At 34.9% G+C, this 16,610-nt stretch overlaps 1 protein-coding gene across 2 annotated transcripts in view; it reads right to left on the bottom strand.

Moving 5' to 3' along the window:
* Positions 1-752: 752 nt before the first annotated feature.
* The window catches only part of CDH12 (cadherin 12), a 352,791-nt gene continuing 336,933 nt past the window's right edge, over positions 753-16,610 (bottom strand). For both annotated transcript variants that reach the window (XM_053657173.1, XM_053657174.1), the window contains 4 exons: positions 14,177-14,298; positions 8,433-8,550; positions 4,988-5,239; positions 753-2,210 (listed from right to left, as the gene is read on the bottom strand). In XM_053657173.1, the coding sequence (XP_053513148.1) occupies positions 1,711-2,210; positions 4,988-5,239; positions 8,433-8,550; positions 14,177-14,298 (992 nt within the window). In that variant the 3' untranslated portion in view covers positions 753-1,710. The remainder of the gene's footprint in view (positions 2,211-4,987; positions 5,240-8,432; positions 8,551-14,176; positions 14,299-16,610) is intronic.

The following is a 16,610-nucleotide window of genomic DNA, read 5'->3' as shown; positions in this document are numbered from 1 at the left end:
TTAATAAAGGATAAGACTAAATATAAGTTGTCTCTAATATTGCATTTCTACCCATTTACTTTATGTGAGAATTTTTACTTTTGCAAGCTTTCAAATATAAATGTATTCATAAGTATTTCTTAATACAGCCAAATATTATAGATAAATCAGGATGGATCTATAAGTAACTTTTATTTTTCTTATATATACTTTCAATATTTCAGTAGCCACTTGTATACTTGTAATATTAAGAAAATGTACTCATACTTTATGGTTACCTGGTTTGTTTAGTACAATTCTAACTGGTGTACAGTTCAGTTGAAAATAATATATATGAGTGTAGTTTACATGTATGTTTTAGAATCTAATATTTTTAGAAATCTGTATCACATTCAACAGTAAAAGTTCTTTACAAAAGGAGTTGTAGGGGTAATTTATATTGAAATTATTGTAGATGATAGTGTAACAAAACAACTTTGAGATTTAATATAATAACAATGATCACAAAGTTCAAGTCCATGTTAATAAACTAAGTAAATCAACTGCCTGATTTTGCATTTGTGTTCATTTTAGGAGTTATTGGTTTGCATTTTCTAACAATCCTTATTTTTTGTACAATATTGTATAACAAATAATTTTTAGGTATATCATACTCTATCCTGTATTATTTGATATGTATTTTATTTTCTTTGGTTATCAAATAATAACTAGATTGTAAGAAAGTCTGAGATGCTATATAATGCATATATTTATTCATGATTAAATTAATGATGCTTTTTTCCCCCAAAGAAGTTTTAATGGAAAAACAACTTAAATGTTTTTTTCTGTGATAAAAAAAAACTTCAAAGATCTGGTCACTTGTTAAAACCAACCTTCCGCACACCAGGGCAGTATTAAAACACAACGAAAATTTATTTTAATGTGGAATTTCAGCCCTGAGGCCTCTTTTTATAAAGAGGGATTTTTTTAAAGGTTTGTTTTTTCAAAATTTTATTTTTTAATAAAAAGTAACACTTCAATTAACGGGTATAATATGAACTAATAATGGTAAGATCAAACATTGCTTTTAAAATTCAGGACTTACATATTGAATTTGATATCATCACATTTAGTCCAATTTTTTGAAGGGGTGGGACAAACAAATGTTTTGGCATACAATTTTTAAAAACTTTGCATTAGAAGAATATGGAGTTCAGAAAGTATTCTTCTTTTGTCCTCAAAAGGAATTAGAAGTCAGCATGTCGATATTGCTCCTCGACATATAAAGACACGACTTTTGTTTTATGTCCTCTGTGTCTCTGAATCCTGCAACGCCATCACAGCAGAGTGCACTGTACACCACTTTAAATGATGAGAGTTTCAATAGGCACTTTAGTGGAATTAAGAAAAATCTAACACTCTTCCACCGTGATGCCACATAGCTATCTTCATTCTAGGTTGTCATGTCAGTAAATTGTATTAAATAGGCCTGAGCTTGTCTCAGTGTGTTTCCAAAATAACAAAACAGAACCAAGCAAGGACATATAATAGGATTGATCTTGTGTTGGCAGAATCAACCAAATCTGACAGTATGATAAATATAGCAACTTGCTAGAAACCAGATAATCAAAGGAATCTTGTCCCATAAAACCTGTGGGGTGTGTGTGCCTGTGTGTGTGTATGTGTGATATTTCATGTGTGTTTTTTTTTTCCCCTTAAATTTCTCTTGTTGGCTTAGTCGTCACTTCTCCCCTAAGTGACTTTATCAGGGTTGTAACTCTCTTCTTCACCGAACATGTCTGCCAAGACTTTAAAGCGCGGTCCCCAGTCTGTCAGGTAGTCGTAGTCCTGGTCGGCCTCCGTGGTGAGCGAGTCTATCGAGCTGAGCGAGTCTGCGACAGAGCCATTGCCTTCGTATGCATACGTTGCCAAGGAGTCGTAGGGCGGGGCCGTTGGGTCCACGTCATTTTCCTGCAGCCTCTGATTAATGAAATCCCTTATGTCTGTGTTATCTTCTACTGGCGGTCTCTGCCGAGGAAAGCAGAGCGAGTCTGGCTTTATATCTCTGCGAACTTTGTTCTCTTCGACCGCTTTTGGATTTCTCAGAGCGCCGATATCAAAGGCCTGGGTGTCCTCCTCCCCACCGCCTTCGTCATCATAATGGATGACGTTGTCTCTGATGTCTTCTTTAGAGGTCATCAGGGTGTCTTTCTTCTTCTGCCTTCGCAGAGCGACGTACAGCACGACTATGGCTGGAAGAAGACAAAAAAATTGTGGTTTGAGATTCTATCAGTTTTACCTCATAAAAATAAATTTGAGCAGGGCTGACTGAGGTTCTTTAAACACATCTTATTAGTTTCAAAGTATACGTACTATAATCAATAAGAATCAGACCTAGGTTTACATTTTATCATTGTCCAAACTCAACTTCATTTGGAAATTGCAACTAACAAGAAATCATAGCCAAATCATTCACAAAAGCAAATAATTATAGCCATATATTTAACACAAATTATATTTAAATATTTTACTGTCTGATAAAAGTGTTTTATCAAAGTTATAAAAAGAAAAAATGTTCTAAGCATACAGAGAGTTGTATAACATTAATACAACTTTAAGCTATATTATAGCTTTATAAAACATATTATAGCTCATAAGTAACTTGGGATATTATTTACACCTGCATTTCCCAATTGTGTTGTCAATGTGTTTCTTATGTAAAAAATCAAATCTTCATGTAACAATCACTTTTAAAATCAATAAATAAGCAAGGGAGAAGAAAATACATAATATAAGGGCCTTAGTTTTATAAATCACATCCACTAAGAGCTCTAAATATTTACATGTGTGTTCTACCATGTTGAAACATTTCCCAAACCAAATGCCAAGTATTCACATTACCTTCATTAGACATAATAATATTTTAAAATAGTTTATTTATTCACTCTCATTATTGAATATCTCTTTGTTTCTAGTTGACTCACAGCCATCACTAAATAGTGTTTACTTCTGGGGGGAAGTAGGTACAGATGCAAATGGTGAAATCAGCACTTAAATAGTCAGATACCCCTCTCCTCCACAGTGGTGGTAGTAATGGGTTGAAAGACAAAGTGTGTTTGATTTATCACAGCAGAAACTGAAAGACTCGGTTACAGGAGTAGTAGAGGACTGTGTGGATAAAAACCCACTCATTCCCTCTTCCTCCAACATTAGAGTTTGATGAATTGAAAAGAGGGAAGAGATACAGCTAGAGCTCCTACGCAGTAGGCCTTGGAGAGATGTTTGTCATTTGGCACTCCTCCCAGGGTTTGGTCAGATTTCCGAACTAAAGAGGCTATTGTTTGTTTACCCAAGGAGTATATAAGAGACTGGAAACTGCACAGAGAAGCTCTGCATGTGAAATGGCTTTAGAGTTGCCACAATTGAGAGAGAAACTAGATACACGTGTGTGAAGGCCACATGAAAGTCATCCAGGCACTGCAAGGTTCTCATGCTTTCCCTCACCTCAGAAAGAATGTGAAAATGGCTAAGAATGAAGTGGAAGATATAAAGGTGTCTGAGATTGGTTAAGAAGGTCAAGCAATGGACAGACATTTAAGCTGACCCCATATCCATGTTTACCTCTGTACAGGAGCAAATTCACAATGCTAGACCAGTGCAGGGACTGTGGACAATCAGTAAGTACTTGGAAGAAAAAGTACTGATGACAATGCACGATAAGATTGACCTGAGCAAGATTAATTGCTACATTGTAACAGGGCCAGTGCCCAATGGAAAGCATCCAGAATATCCCAAGTCATGCTAGGTCAATATGCAAATACTGTAGAACTCAAAGGCTTTTAAGAGAAAAGAGGAGTATGAGAGAAAAATGATTGTTTTGAATTTAAGCACCTAATTGATCATATGCAATTTCAGATATGAGAACATTATTTTGAATCTGCTATTTTAATGTTTATATCATCAGCAAAAATAGATGCCAAATATAATTTACTACAAATAATAAGTATATAAAAATACTTTGTTCTACACACCAAGTTTATTTTTGTGGCATTGATGACTTGATCATGCAAATTGGACTAGAATTTACCCTTGAAGCCCATATGAACCTATGACCAGCAATTTTTCTTCACAAATTCTTATATCATGAATTACTACATGGTTTACATCCTAATATATAAAGGGAGGTATCTATATTTGTCAGGATTTTTTTGTTAAATAATAACCATGCATACATAAACTGATTCCACAGTGTCAAATCATGTATTTGTTGCAGTTTGAATGTAAAAGAATGATTTAAAAAAACCCAGAAAAGCTCTCTTTACTCTTGTGATTCTAGTAATGAATTAATAAGGTAAATGGAGTCAGCTGAGCAGAACTGTGGCAGAGGGAAGCCCTTAAAATAGGATGGTGTTTATTCTCATAGAGAGGTTTCAGAATACATTCTCTTCAATCCATTTCATTTGGTGTGCTTCTAGAAATCTAAGTGTGGTCTGTGCTGTTCCAGCAGGAATGGTTAGAATTTTGATGTGAAGAGAGGCAAGAAAAGTACAATAAAAGTTGCTTCTGGCTGGCAGTTTAAACAGAAAAAAATAGAGGTCTCTTTACTTTGTATTTCTTTTTCTTTCCTCTTTTCTTTATTTATTAAACTGATATTTGAGAACTTCTGTTCATTGGGTGCATTTTTAAAGGTTATGTGTAATAGCTCAGGGAGTAGTAATTACCAAGATGTAAAATAAATGGAGAAACCATTGCTGCAAATAGGATATTTGTTATAGAAAATTTCATTGCAGCAAGTTACACTAATGATATTACTTGGAATCCCCTAAGGCTTGGGCAAACTTTTGCATTTCCAATGATGCCTAATGCTGCATAACCAAGAAGTATGAAATAGAAAATTAACTTAATAAAAATATAATTCAGTCTAAATCTTCCTTCTAAGCAAACAGGGCATCTCAGTGAAGAAACATTGATTTATGTTGTACATTGAGGACATACAGTAGATAGAGAGACGATGAATATTGAAACTAACCTAGGAGTATAACAATGCACAGTAGGATTGCAATCAAAGCCCCAGTGCTGAGTCCTACAGGTAGAAAAATTGCTTCCACATTACAGGACAGGATGGTACCATCAGAGTCACACCTACAAACTCGAATAGTCATTGTGTTTGTGCTGCTCTGGACAGGATAGCTACTGTCTTCTACGACAACAGGGAGGAAATACAATTCTTGCTGCCTCCGGCTGTATCCATTTCTTCTGGTTTCAATTCCAGCTGTGTTGTCTATAAGACATGACATTAATGATAAGATTGTTACTACGAACTTTGTCTCAACATGGATGTCTGTTAACAGTGGGAAGCTCTTCTTAAATCAGTGAAATACATCCATATTTTAATTCTTTTATCATGGAAGCTGCCAAAATAAAATAAAAATATTCCTTAGGGAAAGAAGAAACATTAATCTTCTCTTGTATAATAATTAAAATAGCTATTTAGAAAAAATACAGAACAGTTTACAAAACAAGATATGTGTTTACTTATTTCATGTGACATCAAGATCCCATTGAGAAAAATAATTTAGTGGATATTTTCTTACATGTTAGCAGAACAAATTATTACAAGTATGAATTTGCAAATAAAAAATTTTACCTTAGAACCTATTATTAAAATATGGCAAATATCAAATTACTCTTTCAGATTAAAACTTGATTTGCCTTCCAAACTCTATGTATACACTTTAACTTTTGTACATTAGAGTAACATGGAAAGGAAAATAAAATATGTTAATACCACCAAGATTCATTAAAAATTTTAACATCATCATGAATTATAACACTTTAATTGCAAAAGTATTTTTAGTTTTCCTAAAATCAACAATAGCAATATTTATTTGGAATAACCTAATGAAATACAATAATTAACTTTATATAAATTCAATTAATATTTCTGTAAGTGGAATTATTGCATACATTTCTTCTTTATTCATTTTATTTTTACACATGGATCTGAAATTTTTGTTTTTTAGAGCTTTTTAATTTTTCTGTGTTTTAAAATAACTTCTAGAAACATTTTTCTATTCTCGGAAAAATGTTAACATTTAGTTTACTATTGCCATATGTGATACTTTGGAATCAGGTTTTAAAAAGTCATAAAAACATTACTATTCTAATAATATTTTATTTGTTACTTGTAGATGCTACTTTCAGCAACTGAATAAGAGGCAGTTTCTGTGTATTCGTTTTAGGAGGAAGCACCAAGATGATAAACCCTGACATCATGAGAGGGGGTTTGGTACGGGCAGAATATCTTGTTATGACATAGAGGATATTTTTAAATTAAGAAACAAAATATCAAGACACTAAAATGTCTATTGTGATATCTCCAGTGAAAATTAGTGGTGTCAGGTGCTTGTGGGCACAAGAACATAAATAAGTCTGAAGCTGTAATATATGTGTGAGGACTGCAGTTGGTAACCTTGCATGGTGTATACCATTTGCCAAAGAAATAGCTTAGCAATGCTATCACAAAACAAGAAATAAAATGTGAAACAGTGAGGTAACAAAATCTTCCTACCCACTTAAACAAGGCTTACGGTTATAAATATAACAAGATAAAATAGAGAATATAGTAAGAGGGTTATGAGTGGCACCTGTTCAGATGTGAGACAACACTATGTATGAGAATGCGATCAGGTTCATATTATCACCATTAATTCGATACAGGTTCTTCAGCAAGGCTATGATGGTGGCAAATAGTCAATTCTTATGTTCCTGAATGATGCAATTATCCACCTAATTGCCTGTCAGTAATCTGAAAGTCTAATTAGTCTTCTTCTCTACCATAATCATGTATAACACCTAGATGATCTAGCTCTAAGCCCTGTTAATTCCTCCTCTACCCACTTACCTCTTTCCTCACACCCATTACGCTAAACTAAGACTGTCTCACTTAATTTTGCAATAGTATCAGAAGCAATTTATGTTTCTCTATTTTTCACTCTGTATCCAAACTAATGTTCCTAAATGTAAATCTGAACACAGTGTACTCTTGCCGGAAGCTTTAAAGGATTTGCAGATCTTTTGATCTAAGTTATAATCTCTTTAAATGGCTTAGTTAGAGGGTGACCATGTCTGGTCTTCCTTAGACAGCTGTATTTTATGTATGCTGCTCTAATTTAAATTTACCAATATCATTCACTACTCTGGAAAGTGCTCCAGTTTTCATGATTATGTATATATTCTCTCTACTCATTCAGCCCTTCAGATTTTGGACCCTGTTTCATTCATTGGTAGCTACCCCTCACATTTCATTACATGATGCAGAAAACCTTACCAAATTTCCTTCTTGGACAAAATATGGGCGTTCTTATTTCTTTCCCCTCAGTATTTTTAGCAAACTAAGTTTTCTCAGAACATCCTATGACCTTTATCTATCACCATCATCATAACCATCATCATGTCATTGCGATCTGTTTGTTACATAAAATCTCAGGTGTTATTAATTCCCATTTCTTTAGACTATGGAAACTCAGAGGAAATAAAATACTGAAAGTCACAGAACAAATAAAGTCAGAACCACTAAGCAGTAGTTATCCTTAGTGTATCTAATTCCGTGTCACTTTATTTTTGAAGTGGTTGCAATGGTAGTAGATAGGACAGCCATGACTGGTGGTGACAGAAGCGGTAGTAGTGGTAGAAATGTCAAGTGTGGACAGGACAGCAAGAGGGTAGGAAAACGTTCTTGAAGGTGAAAGTTTTCGGCATTGTGTCCAAGGATGTCCATACATTATTTTATTTAATATAAATACTATGAGCTTTATATTAGTATAATTTAATGTATTAAGTGTCTGCCATTTATGTAGACATTCTAATTGCATAGCCTTTGTTTTAATTTGTGCTGTGCTATGTGTTATGCAAATAAAACAGTTATTTAAAAGTTATCAATTTATGCCCTGGCTGGTGTAGCTCAGGGGATTGAGTGGAGGCCTGCGAACCAAACGCAGTCCTGGTTTGATTCCCAGTCAGAGCACATGCCTGGGTTGCAGGCCGGTTCCCAGCAGGGGATGCACAAGAGGCAACCACACATTGATATTTCTCTCCCCCTCCCCTTCCCTTCCCCTCTGAAGATAAATAAATAAAATCTTTAAAAAAACATCAATTTGTATATATAAGAAATGTGCATGTGGAACAAATGATTATATAAAACAGAAAGAAAAATTCTATTTCCCAGACAGCCTTTTTTTAAAATCACACTCATTAAAGGACTATCCACATTATGAATGGAATTTGCCTAATTAGATACAGTGTGGATAGATTAACTATATTCTTTATTGTATCTGTAGAATTTATTAATTCTCATAGATGGATTTCCATTTTTTATGAATTTGACTGCTTTTAGAGAAAGCATTGATTTCTACCTTTATGTCCTTTTACAATGTTACATGATAACAGGTACCTTTTTATGTGGTTAAACTTACTTCTGAAGTCACGGACCGTGAAGTTCGGTTTGATGGCAGCTTCCGGTGATAATCTGAAGGAGAACCGCTGCCCAGCAGGGGACAGATCCCGGTCTGCAGCGCTGACTACCTGAATGATCTGAAACGAAATTTTGAGTCAGCGTCTGTTTCAAGGGCAGCTTTACATACCAGGATAATGGGTTTATTTAATGAAGCATGCAGGTACACAGAAATGACAATTATTTACCGACAATTTTATAAACATGGAAACATTTATAGAATACAGATTATCTCCAAATTGATATCTGCATAACTCCAAAGCTTGACAGCATTGAATATTCTCATCAGTATGCAAACTAAAATTAAAATGTACTTGCTTGTATTTCAAATTAAATGAAATAAGTACTTTTTAACCTAAATATGAAAATGTTTATTATGACTGAATAATGTTTTGTTGTATATGAGAATATTTCATTATACATATGACAATAATATTTCATTATATATATCACATTTCCCTTATCCATTCATCTATTAATGGACACTGAGGTTGCTTCTATGTCTTGGCCACTGTAAATGATGCTGCAGTAAAAATGGGGGTACAGTTATCTTTTCAAGTTAGTGGTTGTGCTTTCTTGGGTTAAACACCTAAAAGTGGAAGTGCTGGATCTATTAACATTTTTTTCATTTTAAAATTGAATTTATTTATTTAATTTTATATTTAAATTACAGCTTGCATTTAGCATTTTTGTATTAGTTCCAGGTATACAGCATAGTGGTTAGATGATCATATACTTTCCAAAGTGATCCCCTTGACATTTCAGGTAAATAATACCTGGCACTATACATCAGTTACTCTAATATTACAATATTGTTGACTGCATACAGTGTTGGTTTTTTTAGACATAACAACTACACACTAACTTAATAAACTACATATTATTCAACCATCCAATAAAATAAATCTTGCCATTGTGGCAGCATAGATGTGACCTGTGAAGGCATTATGCCAAGTGAGGTAACACAGAGAAAGATAAATGCTGTGTGACGTCACTTACACATGGAATCTAAAAACAAAACAAGATGTAAACCAATCTCTTAGATGCAGAGAACAGATTGGTTGCTAGAAGCAGGTGTAAGGAGCAAGTGGACAAAGTGAATGAGGGTGATTAAAACATACAAACTAGCAGTTATAAAATAAACCATGGGGTTATGATGTACAGCATGGTGACCATAAGTGATAACACTGCATTGAATGTTTGAAAGCTGGTGAATTTGTAGGACTTAATAGTTCTCTTTATGAGAAAAAAATTAGCCCTGGCTGGTGTGACTTAATGGATTGAGTGCTGGCCTGTTAAGCAGAGGGTCCTGGGTTTGATTCCCAGTCAGGACACATTTTGAGCCAGGCCCCTAGTAGGGGGGTATACAAGATGTAACCACACATTGATATTTCTCTCCCTCTCTTTCTCCCTCCCTTCCCCCTCTAAAAATAAATAAATACAATCTTTAAAAAATCATTTGTATTATATATGATGATAAATGTCATCTAGGCTTATTATGATTATATTGCGATATACACAAATACTGGATCATTATGTTGTATATCTGAAACTAATATAATGGTTTATGTCAATTATACCTCAATAGAAATGAGAACAAAGAGAAAATGCTTACTGGAGACAAAAGCTGTATTTAAAAGTCTTTGCATTGGCAAAGTTTCAGCACAGTTACGTTGTGAGAACAGTTTTTTTTATTGCTGTTCAGTTACAGTTGTCCCACCTTTTCCCCATTGCTCTCCCCTGACCTGCCCCCTCACGCCCACAGTCAGTCCTCTGCCTGGTCCATGCCTGGGAGTCTTCTGTTTGTGTTCCTTGGCCAGTCCCTTTCCCTTCTGTCCCTCGTTATCCCCGTCTCCCTGCCCCTCTGGTCATCATCAGTCTGTTCCTTGTTTTACTTCCATAAATAAATAAAATGATGAGAGGGATACAAATGATGCATATCTTTTTGTTGTTGTTATTTTGTTTATTTCCCCATAATAGGTACATTTTTTAAAATGTGTTTTCATTGAGTCTTTAAAAAGGTAAAAGTCTTCATTATGTTTCAAACATTTTTTTCTAAATTGTTCCCTTTGTGTATATTATAGTTAAAATTCTGATATTTCAATAGGGTGCTTTAAGAATTTGGAGATTAAAAATTACTTCTGAGCTCACATGTGAAACTGGTAATTTATTACATAAGTAAGCAAATCAGGGTGGTTTTGAGGCACTTATTAATGTATCCAATGGCTTTTGCATTCTGGGAATTTGTGTTACCATCACTACTTAGACAATAATTTATGAGGAAGGAAAGCAAAAGGGAAGTAGACTTTAGGTAAATAAACTGGGCAGCATGAGCCTGTTTGCTTCACCAGGAAGTTACAGCTTTTCACACCCCAGGGGACCACAGCCCTGTGCTCTGCCAAGGGCATTAACACTCCTCTTCTCCTGTTCTTGTGCTGGTGTGTTGGGTGCACAGGGGGAGGTACTGGACCAAGAGGTCTGTCAGTCTAACTAGGGGGTGTAAACCTATCCAAAACCCACAAAACTTGAGAATTTAATTTGGTCATTTTGAAAAGGCACATGGCCCGTATAAGCCCAAACTAATAAAATTCCAGAGGAATAAAGAATCTCTCTCTCTCTCTCTCTCTCTTTCCACCCACCTCACCTGAATAACACAGCATTGCAACAGACTGCAGCTAGAAACACAGCTAAGCTAGCCAGATGGGGACTGAGATCAGTTAGAAGCCGCCTACAGACTCCAAAGGAGTGAGCTTTAATACGAAATAGAAACTGTGGACAATGGCCTTTGTCTTGGCTTTGCTGAGGACAAAGGTGGACTTTTTCATGGCAAGATGGAGAGAGATGCAACACTGGCAAGTATGGAGAGGATCCCCCTTAATTACATCATCAATAATCCCAAAATACAGAACCTCATCCTCCTATGTGGGTCTCAGGAAATTCTTTTTGTAGTGACAGTGCAAGAACTCATTTCCTCCCAATAACAGGGAGAGCAGTGTGCTGGTCTACTGATCACGCTCTTTGACTATATCTGAATTTGAGAGAGGAAGTCCTTAGATTCCAGACACTATACCCTCATGGGAGGGGTAAATGATGCATCATGTGGTCTCAGATTGATGCCATTAAACATGTGATTTAATCTACTACTTTTTGTCATAATTTTAGAGTTAAAATGCAATCTTATGAGTGTGAGCAACCTGTTCATACAGCTGTGCCTGCATGCACAGATGCACGCAGGCACCGACACACGGACTGAATGTCTTGTGCGGTATTAGCCATTTGTAATTTGACAAATGGGTCCTCTGGTGAGAATTTCAATTCTCTGGTTCAGTGTGAATCAGTCTCACAAATCCATTTACCCTTTAGAATTGTCATAGGTTAGGCTTTCATTATTCAACACCAAAGGTCAGATCATGGAATGTTGTAATTTAGTCAAAAAATCACCATATAGACCCTGTAACACTTCAACTTTTCTACACATAAACCCGTATAGTCAGATCACTCACTACACATCATTTATAAAATGTCTCTAGTTATTTAAGGACTGATATCTGTCAAGTTTTATTTTATTTTGCTTTTAACTACTCACAAGTAGCACAATCATTTACTTAATAAAGGTGTTTAATGTTAAGATATATTAAGAACATAAGTTTACAATAAGAAAACCCTTCAAAGAAGAAAGAGACATGAAAATTGGGAAATAAATGGTCACTTACTGAAACTGTCCCTTGGGAGTTGCTGCCTTAATGATACCAACTCCCATATAAAGCTGTACTGACTGATTCAATATATACATCTTTATTTGTACACGCAGCATCCTCGTCCTCTCATCCCTCTTTCTGATTTAGTATACATACGTACACATATGTATACATTCAACTGTAGTCCAGAAAATACAAATAGCTCCTATGTGTAGTTCCTAGGTAAGGGGCTGAATAGCTGGGTCAAAAGCAGAAAATGCTCACATTCTACACTCTCTGAAAACTCAAGACTCATTTCAGGGTTATGCTCTCTACACAAATGTGGCCAAATAGTACACAAAGGCCCACAGATAGGTGTCAGCAAAAAGCCTCCAAGGACCTCTCACTGATTTTTCCAGATATAATAAGAAAATGAAGTTAATACTATTAATTTATATCATTCCCAACTTTTAAAACTCTTTTTAATAGTAAAACAAAGATGTCTTACATAGAATTCTATTCCCAAAAGGCTTTTGTTTAGTGTAATATGAAATTGTAATCAATATGAAATAATTAATGCCCCTAATTACCTAAAAATAAAAGATTGATGTTTGATGATGGGGATAGAGGTTTGTTGAAAGTAGAAAATAGCTAAATTGTAAAAATTTCATATAACTTCCCAACAAAACTAACTTAAGTTACATGTTTGTATAAATATTTATGCAGCATCTATTTCTTTAGATACTAAAACAGACACTGGGCTCATCCTATGTAAATTGTGGGTATATTTAAGCTGATAACAGGTTCCAGCTTGGTTTAAGTGCCTATTTACAATCAAGGATTCAGATTTGTCACTTGGGAAAATATGACCACACTAGTCATGCTTGAATAAAATTCAAACTGACCAATTATCAACAGAAGGATTCCAACAGCACAGTCCACTCCAAGCTTCTGTGCTAAAGGGATGTTCTCTATCTGCACTGATGGAAACGGAAGCCATTTTCACCACTTACAGCCAGCAAGTACTTGAAATAGGAAGAGTGTAATTCAGAACATTGATTTTTTAAATTCAATTTTAATTTAACAGCCCTATGGGTAATGGGCATCACGTGATTAAAACTATGAGACAAATGACCCATGAAGCATGGAGGACATTCAAATTGAAACAAATACTATAGATTAAAGAATTACTTTTCCCAATAAAGATGCTATTTCAATATTAAGACTTTTGTGGGGTAAGAAAACTTTTCATATTTACTTAAAGAGGCAGTTTTACTATTTAAAGTTGCTTGAAATATATAGCAAATGAAAAGATATCAACATTTTTTTCTTTTAGAACATAGGCATACATGTTGGTTTAATCATTTCTCAATAAAACACTCCTTATTTGCTTATGCCTGGTATCTTTTATTTTTATTTTATTCATTTATCCACTCACTTGTTCATTTATAAAGGGTGGAGAAAAATAGCTACTGGCCACCACCCCACATAAATCCTAGGACGTTGACAGTAACTTTCATTAACTATGTGGCCTTCTGTCATGACATCTCCCCACTAAAAACTCTCCTAGTAAGTTAGAGCAGTATTAACTTAATAAGAAAATATTTTCTGATATTTTGAATAATCCAGATAACCTTCTCCAAGTCACCAGGGAAGGAGGTTTTCCGGATTTCATGAGCTTAAGTGATTTTCAGTACTCGTTCACTTCACAAAAGCACATGAGCAAAGCGAAAAAGCTATAGAAGGATGCACTCTGCAGTTGTTTGCTTATGGGTTTATAGTCACAAGCTCTTTAAAACGTACAGAAAAGGAAAGGCAAGCATGGCAGAATCTGCAAAACATGGACCTCTGAGTTATACAGAGAAGGTTTACTACACCACCATAACTCTATCCTTCGTGGTACTAGCTACACATGTACACATGAACCATTAAGTTTTAAGAGTTTACTAAAGTGTATGGTCTGAAAACCTAAAGCGCATGCATATAATCAGTCTTTATATACTCTTAATTAACAATATTAATAAAATACCTGTCCAGGTTTGGCATTTTCACACACAGATGTCTCATATGGCACAGCTATTTCTGGTGGAAATTCATTGACATCTAGGACATTAATCAATATGTTGACTTTGCTGGTTAATAATGTATTACCTGTTAACAACATAAAAAGAGAAAAAGATGACTGTAAAATTTGATCAGTTGTTGTTTTATTAAAAAATGGTATTACAATTTTTTAAAATCAACTTTTACTTGGAATTTGAACAACTGTTTTTTATGGGAAACTCTGAAGTATTGTGTCGAATACAAATAAGAAGAAGATGAGTAAGTGAAGTATCTATGTTTCACGCTCAGAGCCCCAGTAGTGCACTGCACCTGTGTTTGTCCCTGAAATACCATCAAAGTAAGGTCAACCATTCAGCTGTTAGTTGATCACAAGTGTAGCCATCATTACCAGGGTTAGCTCATAGGACCAATCAGCAATAGTGGTATTTTTCACTGCAGAAATCATGTCTTTTTATGTTGTGTTTGTCTAATTAAAACTGTATTGTGAGCTGACATCTTGAAAGAAAACTTACAGGTAAGAAGCAGCAGGAAAGAAGTATTCTAAACCACAAAAAGCAAGGGCCTACATCCAAGAATACTCTATCCAGCAAAGCTGTCATTTAGAATAGAAGGGCAGATAAAGCACTTCCCAGATAAGGTCAAGTTAAAGGAGCTCATCATCAACAAGCCATTATTATATGGAATGTTAAGGGGACTTACCTAAGAAAAAGAAGAAGATCAAAACTATGAACAGTAAAATGACAACAAACTCACAACTATCAGCAACCTAATCTAAAATAAAAACAAAAACAAAACAAAACTAAGCAAACAACTAGAACAGGAACAGAATCACAGAAATGGAAATCACATGGAGGGTTATCAGTAGGGAGGGAGAGGGAGGAAAATGGAGGAAAGGATACAGGGAACAAGAAGCATAATTGGTAGGTACAAAATACACAAGGGGAGGTTAAGCAAAGACTAACCTTGAAAATGGAGAGGCCAAAGAACTTATATGTATGATTCATGGACATGAACTAAGGGAGGAATGATAGAGGGAAGAGGGTACTGGGTAGAGAAAAGTAGGAGAGGGAAAAATGGGATAACTGTAATAGCATGATTAATATAATATGCCTTATATTTTTGAGGGGGTAGAATCACCTATATATGTAAATAACCCTCCTAAAAAGATTCTTCCTAAAAATAAATGAGTTACAAGGAGAATGAAAGAGAGAGGACTTTTTATAAATAAAAATTAAGGTAACAGATGTAAGGAAGTAGAAGAGATAGAATATGGAAATTTCAGACACATGTTAAAATTACTTGCTAGTGATAAAAAGGAAGAGAGGATACATAAGCTTTTGGTCCTGTAGCACCAAAATTCCATTTCCAGTTTTAGCCCCTGCATATGATGCACCATCTTCATCCCTGTCCTTGTTGAAGAAGACTAGAAATAATTAAACAAACACAGCATAATAAATGTATTTTTAACTTACCATAAAACTTTACAAGTTTTACAGATGGATAAGCTACCCCAGATCATTAAAATACATCTAGGGGAATGAAGAGGTCAGATTAAAACCCAGGAGTATGGAAATGCAAATAGCATGTTCATTCTGCAAGTCCCTTTCTATGACTGATTTATGTTAAATTCCTCATGTGCAGTACGACTGAAGATTCATAATATCAGTGTTGCTTTAGATATCTATCTGGCTTCTTATATGAAAAAACTATCTGGATTCTTACAAATTCTATCTGGATTCTCATAAAGAATTCATTCAAAACCTTATCACATTACTGATGCTTAAGAAATGTTTACATATTCCAAATTCCAAAACCAGATAGAGACACAACAAAGAAAGAAAACTTCAGGCCAATATCGCTGATGAACATAGATGCTAAAGTCCTAAACAAAATATTGGCAAATCGCATCCAACAATATATCAAAAAGATCATACACCATGACCAAGTGGGATTCATCCCAGGGATGCAAGGATGGTTCAATATTCGCAAATCAGTAAATGTAATACATCACATAAACAAAAGCAAAGACAAAAATCACATGACCATATCAATAGATGCGGAAAAAGCTTTCGATAAGGTACAACACCCATTTATGATAAAAACACTCAGCAAAGTGGTAATACAGGGAGCATTTCTCAAAATAATAAAGGCCATATATGGCAGACCTACAGCCAATATCATACTCAATGAGAAAAAACTAAAAGCTTTTCCACTAAGATCAGGAACAAGACAAGGTTGTCCACTTTCACGACTTCTATTCAATATAGTTTTGGAAGTTTTGGCCACAGCGATCAGGCAGGAAAAGGAAATAAAAGGCATCCAAATAGGAAAGGAGGAAACAAAACTGTCACTGTTTGCAGATGACATGATAGTGTACATGGAAAATCCTATAGACTCTA

This window comes from Artibeus jamaicensis, unplaced genomic scaffold (assembly GCF_021234435.1).
Source record: "Artibeus jamaicensis isolate MK-2021 breed Jamaican fruit bat unplaced genomic scaffold, CSHL_Jam_final scaffold_369, whole genome shotgun sequence".
Classification (NCBI taxonomy): domain Eukaryota; kingdom Metazoa; phylum Chordata; class Mammalia; order Chiroptera; family Phyllostomidae; genus Artibeus; species Artibeus jamaicensis.
Note: the sequence above shows the minus strand (reverse complement) of the source record. Positions and strands in the feature narration are given on the sequence as shown.